The sequence below is a fragment of the Anomaloglossus baeobatrachus genome, chromosome 7, assembly GCF_048569485.1.
Source record: "Anomaloglossus baeobatrachus isolate aAnoBae1 chromosome 7, aAnoBae1.hap1, whole genome shotgun sequence".
Lineage (NCBI taxonomy): Eukaryota > Metazoa > Chordata > Amphibia > Anura > Aromobatidae > Anomaloglossus > Anomaloglossus baeobatrachus.
Window position 1 is genome coordinate 66,319,455 of NC_134359.1, and position 12,688 is coordinate 66,332,142.

The window sequence follows — 12,688 nt, forward strand, 5'->3', positions numbered from 1 at the left end:
ACCACGCCCTTGTGACTAGTCCCTGTGCTCATTAGCATATCATAAAGGATCTTTAGAAATACTTTTTCTATAGATCTCTTTATCTATGCTACTACGGTAGATACAGGGACAGTTAGGCAGGTAGAACTGCTCGTGGTCCTGGGTGTATATTGTACCTGACAGGTTCCCTTTAATTATGTAGAAACAAATGTCAGACCTTCAAGCGTTAAAAAATAAAATCCTCTCCTTGTGGCGCGGACATCCGGCCCCGAACACGACATTCAATCTAGAACGTCCTGACTCCGCCTTGCAGTGCGCGCTCCCGCCACCTGCGCGCTCCCGCTACCTGCGCGCTCCTGTTTCCGGCCGTTACCCCGCGCTCGCCCGCTCGCTCCCACCCTGAAGTGTCAAAACGTAACCACGCCTCATACGTATCACGTGACGCCCCGCCCTGTCTCCAGCAGGTGAATCCGGAAGCGAGGACCAGTGAGCGCTGGACACTGTGGCGTTCTGCGGTTGCTTAGTAACGGCTTGCGCGCTGCCTGATGGGAAGCCACATAGTGCCCACGCTGTGACCTCTCCCCTCGGCCCCCCTCCGCCGCACAACACGGAAGCATGGCGGCCGCCGCGGGATCCCCGGGGTCTGCTTGTTCCCAGCGCAGGCTGAGGGTCCTCACAGGACACCTGCAGGCCGGGGCCGCAGCGGACCTGACTGCCACCGAGTGCAAGGCCCCGACAGTTCCTTCCATCCCTAAGAAACGGTAAGTGAGGCGGGCAGGGCTGGTGCGGGAGGTATGTGTGTGTCAAGGAGGAGGGCTGGGTGCGGGAGGAGGGTGTGCAGCAAGTGGAGTTAGTGAGGGAGGTTGGTGTGCAGGAGGTAGACTGGGTGGGTGCAGGAGGTGGATGTGCAGCAGGTGAGGTGGGTGTGCAGGAGGTGGATGTGCAGCAGGTGAGGTGGGTGTGCAGGAGGTGAGGTGGGTGTGCAGGAGGTGGATGTGCCGCAGGTGAGGTGGGTGTGCAGGAGGTGGATGTGCCGCAGGTGAGGTGGGTGTGCAGGAGGTGGATGTGCAGCAGGTGAGGTGGGTGTGCAGGAGGTGGGGTGGGTGTGCAGGAGGTGGATGTGCCGCAGGTGAGGTGGGTGTGCAGGAGGTGGATGTGCCGCAGGTGAGGTGGGTGTGCAGGAGGTGGATGTGCCGCAGGTGAGGTGGGTGTGCAGGAGGTGGATGTGCCGCAGGTGAGGTGGGTGTGCAGGAGGTGGATGTGCAGCAGGTGAGGTGGGTGTGCAGGAGGTGAGGTGGGTGTGCAGGAGGTGGATGTGCCGCAGGTGAGGTGGGTGTGCAGGAGGTGGATGTGCCGCAGGTGAGGTGGGTGTGCAGGAGGTGGATGTGCCGCAGGTGAGGTGGGTGTGCAGGAGGTGGGGTGGGTGTGCAGGAGGTGGATGTGCCGCAGGTGGGGTGGGTGTGCAGGAGGTGGACTGGGTGCCGCAGGTGAGGTGGGTGTGCAGGAGGCAGACTGGGTGCATGGCGATGGGAGTGGGTGTGCAAGAGGTGGCCTTGGTGGGGTGGGTGCAGCAGTTTGAGTGGGTGCTGGAAGTTGATGTGCCGCAGGTGAGGAAGGTGTGGGCTGAGTGCGTGGCACTGAAGGAGGGTGTGTAGGAGATGAGCTGACTTCGTGGCGCTAGAGGGGTGTGCAGGAGGTGAGCTGAGTGCATGGCGCTAGAGGTGGGTGTGCAGGAGGTGAGCTGAGTGCATGGCGCTAGAGGTGGGTGTGCAGGAGGTGAGCTGAGTGCATGGCGCTAGAGGTGGGTGTGCAGGAGGTGAGCTGAGTGCATGGCGCTAGAGGTGGGTGTGCAGGAGGTGAGCTGAGTGCATGGCGCTAGAGGTGGGTGTGCAGGAGGTGAGCTGAGTGCATGGCGCTAGAGGTGGGTGTGCAGGAGGTGAGCTGACTTCGTGGCGCTAGAGGTGGGTGTGCAGGAGGTGAGCTGAGTGCATGGCGCTAGAGGTGGGTGTGCAGGAGGAGCTGAGTGCATGGCGCTAGAGGTGGGTGTGCAGGAGGTGGGCTGAGTGCATGGCGCTAGAGGTGGGTGTGCAGGAGGTGGGCTGAGTGCATGGCGCTAGAGGTGGGTGTGCAGGAGGTGGGCTGAGTGCATGGCGCTAGAGGTGGGTGTGCAGGAGGTGGGCTGAGTGCATGGCGCTAGAGGTGGGTGTGCAGGAGGTGGGCTGAGTGCATGGCGCTAGAGGTGGGTGTGCAGGAGGTGGGCTGAGTGCATGGCGCTAGAGGTGGGTGTGCAGGAGGTGAGCTGAGTGAATGGCGCTAGAGGTGGGTGTGCAGGAGGTGGGCTGAGTGCATGGCGCTAGAGGTGGGTGTGCAGGAGGTGAGCTGAGTGTATGGCGCTAGAGGTGGGTGTGCAGGAGGTGGGCTGAGTGTATGGCGCTAGAGGTGGGTGTGCAGGAGGTGGGCTGAGTGCATGGCGCTAGAGGTGGGTGTGCAGGAGGTGGGCTGAGTGCATGGCGCTAGAGGTCGGTGTGCAGGAGGTGGGCTGAGTGCATGGCGCTAGAGGTGGGTGTGCAGGAGGTGGGCTGAGTGCATGGCGCTAGAGGTGGGTGTGCAGGAGGTGGACCGGGTGCTGCAGACGGACTGAGTCGACCTGTACGGCATCCTGTGCCTGCCCCTTGTGCTTTGTGAGGCCAGGTGAGAGCGCTGCACTGAATATATAATGCAGCTATCACAGGATCTAATTCACAGGATTGTTGGAGAATCTTCTGACAATCCCCTGCATTGTGTGCCCATTCTTTTGCCTGGTCTTGTGACGCCCCCGCGGCTGATCGGGAGGTGGTTAGTTGTAGGTTCTCCTGTTATTTATATACTTGTATTGTATATCGCAGATATAACGCCCCATCACATTATTCTCCCTTTATTCTGTGTCTTTCTGATACTTTCTCGGATACCTGATGTTTGAGTGATGTTTCCCGCTCTGCAGACAAACCTTTTCTGTTACATTGTATCAGCAGGGCGGGGTCTGATGGGCCATTTCCTAGGAATATACCGTAATCTTCCTATTTTTCAGCTGATTTGCTTAGAATGATATAAAATGTGACACTCCGTGATCTCCCTGTCCCTTGTTATCTTGTTGAAAGCGTCTGCTATTTATATAGTATGTAATTCCTGCAGAATAAAGGGCGACGGCTGAGGATCGAGACCCAAGAATGGGTCGTAGGAAACGTTTCTGCAGAACAATCAGTTTTACATGCAGAGGTGGAACAATCCGCGTATTATCTTCACGTTCCCGGGCGGCTGAGACTATAGCGCCAATTATGTGCCATCCTCACCAGTGTGAAGCCGTGGCAGCCTCACATATATAAAGGCCTCTTACAGCAGTGATAATTTAACCTCTGCTTTGCTAGTATAGCTACAATTGTAATACTTCTCTTTGGAGCGCTAGGCTTTTATGCAGTAAGTAGTTATTGACCGTTTTATGGCATAAAACCATTTGAAATGTTACAAATTTTAGTTGTGCAAAAGGTTTTTTACTTTTTTTTTGTTTTTTTTGCATTTTTACACCAGCCTTGGCAAGCTCTGTTTACTTCTTGAAAAATGGGCACAACGGGCCTTGGCCAAGTGCAACCTAAAATTTTATTTATGCTGCAAAAAGTGGTGTAAATTCCAACAAAAAAAGTACACCCATCCCTCGACTGTCATACACTTTGCTTTTGGCATATGGTTGCTGAAATGGCTCTTTTGATTAGCCGACCGGGCAGGCGTCATTATGTGTGAAAACACAAATAAGGAATTTAGTTCAGCTCACCACTCCAAAGCAGGTATCTCCAACTTCTGGTCCGGTGCACGGAACAAGTGGTTTGGCTTCCACAGCTGAATAATCAGTCCCATCAAGAGGAGGAGAGAAGATCCAGCACCGACGTAATAAAAAAATTCTTTATTCAAAATTCATAAAAAAGTTAATTCCCACCAAGCACAGAATATATTTTTACGCTTGACGCGTTTCGGAGAAAGACTCCTTATTCATAAGCATGATTCATGTTGCTTATGAATAAGGAGTCTCCTTTCTCCGAAACGCGTCAAGCGTAAAAATATATTCTGCGCTTGGTTGGAATTAACTTTTTTATGAATTTTGAATAAAGAATTTTTTTATTACGTCGGTGCTGGATCTTCTCTCCTCCCGTCCTCTTGATGTGAGTCATTATGTGTGATCTCTCGCCAGGCCGGCTAATCAAATAAAGATCCGTGATGTCACTACATGTGACATCTTGCCAGGTTCGCTAATCAAAAGAAGATCATGTAAGAGGCAGTTCTCACGGCTCGTGTCCAGTTGGCCACAGAATACTGGCGTGGCCGATGAACTGGGTCACGCTAATCGTTTCATACCGACTCTACAAATCATTTAAAGCTTAACTAAACTTATCCTGAGTGATTATTACCCCTTGCCCTTCTCTAAACACACTTGAGTGGGAAAATGTTTTCAGTGGGCAAAGGATATTAAGCTGCTGTCACACATAATCTCACGTGAAAATAAAAAGATAAGCCATGCTGGATTTTAGCATGCCCAGTCTTTTTTTTTTTGCCCCCCTAACATCTGCTGTTGGGGAGAGTTGGGGGTACCTCGAATGATATCTATGATACTAGATGGGGGGAAAATGTATTTAATATACTAAATAAGTGTAACTTTCTATCATATTTACACAAGTCGTTATCATTATGACAGGTCGTTATCACTGTCGCTCTATCAGTAATTGCTCACTATAAATGGACTGCTGTGGTTATAAAGCGAGATTAATGGGGAACAACTTGTTTGCGCTTTTCTTTAGCGGAGGGTGCCGTGTTGGGTGAATCAAGGACAGACCTTTTGTGTGTTTCTATTCTGTGATTTTTTTTTTTTTAATCAGGTCATGCTGTGGATTAAAACCTGAATTGATTTTATACAGGAGAACAAACCTTTCACATTCATATTAGAAATTACTATTCAGGCTGTAAAAGCGCCGATGGACAACCTGAGAAGCGAAATCCGCTCTATGGTGTTTTATGAAAATTTTTTTTTTTTTTAATTTTTTATAATTCTCTAATAGTTGCTAGGTTTATTTCTATGTTATTATTGCGTTCTAATAGTGCTTTATACATAACTGTCCGTGATACTAGTATAGTGGGTGCAGAGTCGGAGGTGGTTGCTCCAAGCTGCTTCTCACATTCACGAGGGCTGGGTGAGCTCACGCTTTTCGGCCTCTCTCACAAGTGTATAACACGGATGAGGGCACACTGATGTTTTATCGGATACAGTGGAACCTTGGATTACGAGCATAATTGGTTTGATTACAAGTGATCGCGTAATCACAGCTTACAGTCCCTTAGGGGACTAGTAAATACAATAACAAGTTTAAAATAAAAAAAAATCTGAAAAAAATATAAAAAAAATAAAACGCAAGTTCAAATCACCCCCTTATTGAAATAGAATAATAAAAAACACCTAGTTGGTTTAGAGATCACCAATATAAACTAAAATAATCTGTAATAAAAGGCTTAATGAGAAAAAAAATCAGAATTTTTTAGTTTTTTGGTATCTGCAACACTACAATAAAAGGTAATGAAACATCATATCTACGCCACAATGGTATCAGTAAAAATGTCAGCTCAAGGCTGATAATATAAGCCCTCACACAGCCCCAGAGCCTGAAAAACGAGAATGCACAGGTCTGAGAGAGTGGTGCCAAATGCGCCAATTTTGGAGGGCACAAATTCCTAGTTTTTTTTTGTTTGTTTGTTTTTTTTTAACACCACTTTAAATAAAATAAAATAAACAAAAAAACAACTATGCATGTTTGGTAAGCTCTCACTTGTGCAGCCCTATGCAATCATACCACCAGGTCAGTTTTACCATATAGTTAACATGGTAAATAAAAATACAAATAAAACATTGTGGAATTGAACCTCCCCCCCTCTTTTTTCTCCTTCTTTCTTCTTCCTTCTTCACGTTGTACTGCGAGTGCAGTGCGATTTCTCTCTCGCCCCATAGACTTGAATGGGTGCGAGAGAAACGAGTCTCCCATTCCACCTGCAGCATGCTGCGATTTGTTTTCTCGGTCCGATTAGGGCTGAGAAAATAATCGCTTGTGCGCTGACACACAGGCTAATATTGGTCAGAGTGGAATGCGATGTTTTATCACACTCCACTCGCACCGATTTTCTCGTCGTGTGACTTAGGCTTTAGAGATACATAGCTCTATCTCAAATTTTGACTCCGATGGTCACTTGTATGACGGAGACTCTGAAAGACCAACGCAGTCCCTTCAGGTTGTGTTCACACTTGTCTGAAATTGCTGTCAAATTGGCTTTATAAAGCCGGGCACAATAATGTGCTCACCCCCAGCACTATAGGAGCACAGCTAAGCTGTCCCGGATCGGTCTGTCAGCAGGGCTGACAGCTATTTCAGTATCAGACAGCTGAGTTGAGGCACTTCTGGAGTATGATACCGGCTGTAAGTGTGGATCAGTGCGAGATGATAAATAATGTATTATAATGTCACTCAACTTTTTATAAGTTTGATAAAACTTTGCATAAATAACCAGTTAATAAAGTGACTCTGATACCACCTTCTTGATTACAATATTTTGCATAAAATAGAGACAGCCCCTGTATTCTCCTCCGTGCTGTTCCAGTGACGTGTTTTCAAGTGAACCCTGCAGCCGATCAGCGGCCGCTTCTCTCTCATTCCCTTCATTCAAAGGTGAAATAATAAATAGTAAATGCACCTGCTCTGTGATAGTCTGTGTTCTGTATAAAGGTCAGCATCATAAAGACCAATGAACACAACAGCAAGGTGCGTGATACTGTTGTGGAGAAGTTTAAAACCGGATTTGGTTACTAAAAGATTTCCAAAACTTTAAACATTCCAAGAAGCAGTGTGCAAGCGATCATATTGAAATGGAAGGAGTATCATACCACTTCAAATCTACCAAGACCCGGCCGTCCATCCAAACTTTCATCTCAAACAAGGAGAAGACTGATCAGAGATGCAGCCAAGAGGCCCATGATCACTCTGGATGAACTGCAGAGATCTACAGCTGAGGTGGGAGAGTCTGTCTATAGGACAACAATCAGTCGTTCACTGCACAAATCTGCCCTTTATGGAAGAGTGGCAAGCCATTTCTCAAAGATATCCATAAAAAGTGTTGTTTAAAGTTTGCCACAAGCCCCTGGGAGACACCAAACATGTGGAAGAAGGTGCTCTGTTCAGATGAAACCAAAATCGAACTATTTGGGCACAATGCCAAACGATATGTTTGGCGTAAAAGAAACACAGCTCATCACCCTGAACACACCATCCCCACTGTCAAACATGGGGGTGGCAGCATCATGGTTTGGGCCTGCTTTTCTTCAGCAGGGACAGAAAATATGGTTAAAATTGATGGGAAGATGGATGGAGCCAAATACAGGACCATTCTTGAAGAAAACCTGTTGGAGTCTGCAAAAGACATGAGATTGGGACGGAGATTTGTCTTCCAACAAGACAATGATCCAAAACATAAAGCAAAATCTACAATGGAATGGTTCACAAATAAATGTATCCAGGTGTTAGAATGGCCAAGTCACAGTCCAGACCTGAATCCAATCGAGAATCTGTGGAAAGAGCTGAAAACTGCTGTTCACAAACGCTCTCCATCCAACCTCACTCAGCTCCAGCTGTTTACAAAGGAAGAATGGGCGACAATTTCAGTCTCTCCATGTGCAAAACCGATAGAGACATACCCCAAGCAACTGCAGCTGTAATCGCAGCAAAAGGGGGCGCTACAAAGTATTACGTTAAAGAAGCCAAATAATATTGCACACCCCAATTTTCAGTTATTTATTTTTTAAAGAAGTTTAAAATAAGCAAAAAATTTCGTTCAAGTTCACAATTGTGTCCCACTTGTTGTTGATTCTTCACCATAACATTAACATTTTTATCTTTTTGTTTGAAGCCTGAAATGTGGGAAAAGGTTGAAAAATTCAAGGGGGGCGAATACTTTCACATGGCACTGTATTTTTCCTGTTTTAAAGTGAACCTGTCAGGTGCAATATGCACCCAGAACCGCGAGTAGCATTTTCTACAGATCTCTCTATCTATGCTAGTGTAATACAGGGAGAGTTAGGCAGGGATTAGCAATACGTACCCAGAACTGCTCGTGGTCCTGGTTGCATATTGCACCTGACAGGTTCCTTTTTACAGCGCAGCGCTTCAAAGTCAAACGTACCCCGCTGAGTCCACACAGCCAGTGGCTGATAGTGGGCCCGTGGATTGAGCGACATACGTCAGATATCAGGTTCTCTTGTGTCATTGAACCTAATTACGTACGTTTCATAAATCTGTCTAAAGCCCTGTGCGCACACTGCGTTTTTACCCGCGTTTTTGCTGCAGACATTTCTTGAGAAAATAGTTGTAACCTTTCTGCAGACATTCCGCAGCAAAACCTATGGAAAAAAAAAAAATATCTGCGCGCACACTGCGTTTTTTGTTGTTTTTTTTTTTTTTCTCTAGAAAATTCTTTCTGCAGAATTTCTTGAAAAAAAGAATGAGCATGTCACTTCTTTTCTGCAGGTACCTGCGTTTTTTGCCACAGATAATGGTAAAATAACGCAGGGACCAACTTGCGGAAAAAAACGTTTTTTGAATGCAGGTGCGCTAATCTTTCACTCTCAAGAAGTTTCCTGAGAAATTTCTTGAGAAAAATCCTTTTTCTAGTGCGCACAGGGCCTAAGTCTATGTGCGCACACTGTAGTTTTGTTTCTACAGCAAAAAACACACCTTCTGGCAGAAAAATACATCCAAAAAACGCATGCATTTTTCCTGTGTTTTTGGTGCGTTTTTTCTAATTCTTCAAGAGATTATTCCCAAAGTGCAAAATTTTATCAAATATCAGAAATGCTGTACCCAGCAATGAACATACATGAAGGTGACCTCTTCGATCTTGTACATGCAGGATAAGCTTTCCACCTGTCCCTGGATACCAGGGGCAGATAGGAGAGTCCCAAGCAAGATCTATAGCATAGAAATATTAAATCACACAGGTTGGTGCGTTTTTTGTTTTTTTTTTTTCCCCACTGCGTTTTTGTTAACATTGTCAGTGGCAAAACTCATAAAAGAAGTGACACGCTGCTTCTTTTTTTTTTTTCTGATCCCGAAACTGCAGGCAAAAAAGAAGCAATGTGCGCACATCCTTTCTGATTTTTCATAGACTTTGTTGGGGAAGGTCATACATGCAGTTAAGGACCACAAACTGCACCAAAAAAAGCAGCAAAAAAAAAAAAGGCCTTAGGCTGCTTTCACACATCCAGTTTTTGCTCAGCGGCACAATATGGCGCTTTTCAGAAAAAACGCAACCAGTTTTTTTTGCCGCCGGTTGCGTTTTTCCCCATAGACTTGCATTAGCGCTGTATTGTGCCGCGTGGCCTTGCGTTGCGGCAGTTTTTTGCCGGATGCGGCATATTTAGCCCATGCGGCGGTTGATGGAACGTTGCCTGGCACGTTTTTTTTTTTTTTTTTTGTGCTGTGAAAAAAACCGCATCCGTCGCGATTTACAATGCAAGCCTATGGATGCCGGATGCAGCGTCCTGCGGAAAAAAATGCATCTGGCGTCTGGATGCAGTTTCTTGCACTGCACATGCTCAGCATCAAGCCGCATTTGTCAAAAAACGGACGCATGGAAAAATTATGCAACGGATCGGGTTTTTTTCGCCGCATCCGTTGCATAGGTTTTTGAGCCGGATTGAGCGGCACTGCTAAAACCGGAGGTGTGAAAGCAGCCTAAGAGGCAACTTTATGCAAAACTAATGCATACAAAAGAAAGAAAATGTGCAAAAATTGCCCTTATTTTCTCTTAAGGCATTTTGTTATGGATTAGATAACTTAAGTTTTAATAATATTAGTAATTTTTTTTTTTTTTTTTTTTTTTTTTTAAATTTTTCTCAATTTTTTTTTCTTATGCTATCTTTACTTTTGATTTTTGATTGAGGGAGTTGAGCAGCTCTGTGTGCAATGCTCTTCATTTGCTTTGTTTTGTAACTCCAATATCACTGGACACCTGGTATCATCTCTGCGCAGAAAAATTTAATTAGCAAATAGCAGACCGTTTCTGGAAGAGCAACCTTTTTCTCATTAGCAAATAGGTGCTACGTCAAAGTTGAAGACAATTTGCCCTAAGGAAGACTGGTCGTCTCTAGCCCCATGCCAGAGGCGTCCGTATGGCTAGGGAACCGCAAAACTTCCATGACCTATCGATAATAATCTATCAAGGGCAGCATGGTGGCTCAGTGGTTAGCACTGCAGTCTTGCAGCGCTGGGGTCCTGGGTTCAAATTCCACCAAGGACACCATCTGCAAGGAGTTTGTATGTTCTCCCCGTGTTTGCGTGGGTTTCCTCCAGGTTCTCCGGTTTCCTCCCACACTCCAAAGACATACAGATGGGGACTCTAGATTGTGAGCCCCAATGGGGTAAAGCGCTGTGGAATTAACAGTGCTATATAAATGAATAAATATTATCAACACCATCCATAGATATACAGTAGAAAACAGAAGTTTACATACACTATCTAAAAAGACACATCTGCACGTTTTTCTCACTATCTAGGTTAGGTTTTCTAACTATCACTCACTAGGTGAATGAGACCCTTTATGATGTCTGCTCCATAAAAGCTCATTGTCAGATCTGGGAGAAGCAGTATGAATTGTAGATCTGTCCTAATTACTATGGGGTGATCTCTTTTGCAGAGAATCTCTCCCTAATCTAATCTGTAAAAGTGTGGCTCGCTGGGTAATAAGGGGTTAGGGCCAGCTGTGTATTATCAGATGGCCCTAACGGTACCATCACACATAACGAGATCGCTAGCGAGATCGCAGCTGAGTCACTGTTTCCGTGACGCCGTAGCGATCCCGTTAGCGATCTTGTGTGACATCTACCAGCGATCAGGCCCCTGCTGTGAGATCTCTAGTCGTTGCAGAATGGTCCAGGCCATTTTCTTCAAAGGCGATGTCCTGCTGGGCAGGACACATCGCTGTGTTTGACGCTGTGTGACAGGGTCACAGTGACGGCTGAGATCATTATACAGGTCGCTACTGCGACCTGTATCATTCCTGCATCGCTGGTAAGATCTCACCTGCGACCTCCCAGCGACTTACCTTATCGTTTTCGGAATCGCTGGTAAGTCGTTGTGTGTGACTGGGCCTTAAGCCCGAAATTCATGGTGTCACGCCAATATTAGACATGGCCACCATAAAATTCTAGTAAAGATAAAAAAAAATAACACACCATATATAAAAATATTTTTATTAGAAATAAAACACAACATAATTAGTGACTCCATCTTTATTGAAATAAAGAACCCCCCCCCCCCTCCGCAGTAATCCTGGGTCAAGGGTCCAACGATGTCCAATCTGGAACCAATGTCATCTGATCGGGTTGCCGGAAGGAAGGCAAAGTGATCAGATGATGTGTCAGGTTCAAGGGCCTGAATCGCATGACACAGCAGCTGATTGTATAAAAGCCGTTTATACAATCAGCTGATGCATCAGTAGAAAAAAACCCCTCACTTCTGTGCAGACTCCCGTCCGATGCAGGACCCGGTGGTAATCGCCTGATGCGGTCACCTGACAGCATATCAGCTGATAGTTTAAGCTGGCCGGGTGGTAAAAAGCCGGTCTCACCGCTGGACTTACACTGTCAGCTGATGCCGTCTTGTGACCGCATCAGCTGATCACCGCCAGGTCCTGGAGCAATCGGACGTGTCCCGGGAGTCTGCAGACAGGTGAATATGATATTTTTATTTTTTTCTACTGTTCACTTTTGATTTCGCAGTTGCTTCCACCTCCCGTCCGGACATGGCGCCGGACGGGGGGGGAGGGGGGCTTGGTGGACCCAGCGGTGGCGGTACCGGGAGGATTTACGCTTCTGTGTTTACCAACACAAGGAATCCTCTTCCTGTACACGTGACTGTACTACCAACCCCTTGTGTTTATTACTGCGTTTATAGTCATAGAAACGCAGCTATATTTACAATTTGTGTTTTTCATTGCGTTTTTGAACATCTCATTGAACTCAATGGGTGAAAAACGCAGGAATAATTGACATGAAAACGCAGCTAAGAAAAACACGCTGTGTGCGGACAGCAAAAATGAAAACTCATAGACTTTGGTGAAGCATAGTCATGCAGTTTTCTGAACAAAAACACACCCAATAAACGCGCAAAAATGCAGTGGAAAAACGCACTGTGCGCACAGTCAAAGGTTATGTGCGCACTAGGCGTTTTTTTTTTTTTTTTTTTTCTCACGCTGCGTTTTTTTTGTGTGCGTTTTTGTCTGCAAAAACGCACAAAAAAAGCACCCGCGTCTTTAGACTATGTGCGCACTTTGCGTCGAGGTTAGTTGCAGTTCTAAACGCATCCTCTGGCAGAAATAGTATTTGCCAAAGTTGCTTTTGACCACAAAAACGCTATAAATACGCTTGCGTTTTTACTGCATTTTTACCGCGTTTCACCTGCTTTTTCATTGCTAAAAGTCAGATGCGTTTTGATAACAAAGACACTGCTAAATAAAGTTTTAGCATACAAACACTATGAAAAAATGGGAAAAAAAATAACAAATATCATGATTAAAATCATACACAATAGCTGATTTTTTTAAAATGTTAGCTTTTTGTTAAGATTTATGTATAAATTAATGTAAAATTAA

The 12,688-nt window shown here is 45.9% G+C and overlaps 1 protein-coding gene across 1 annotated transcript in view; it reads left to right on the forward strand.

Annotated features, from left to right (window-relative positions):
* Nucleotides 1-384: 384 nt before the first annotated feature.
* Nucleotides 385-12,688, forward strand: part of AGPS (alkylglycerone phosphate synthase) — a 289,261-nt gene continuing 276,957 nt past the window's right edge. Inside the window, exon 1 of the mRNA XM_075317376.1 lies at nt 385-740. Within this exon, the coding sequence (XP_075173491.1) occupies nt 595-740 (146 nt within the window). The 5' untranslated portion in view covers nt 385-594. The remainder of the gene's footprint in view (nt 741-12,688) is intronic.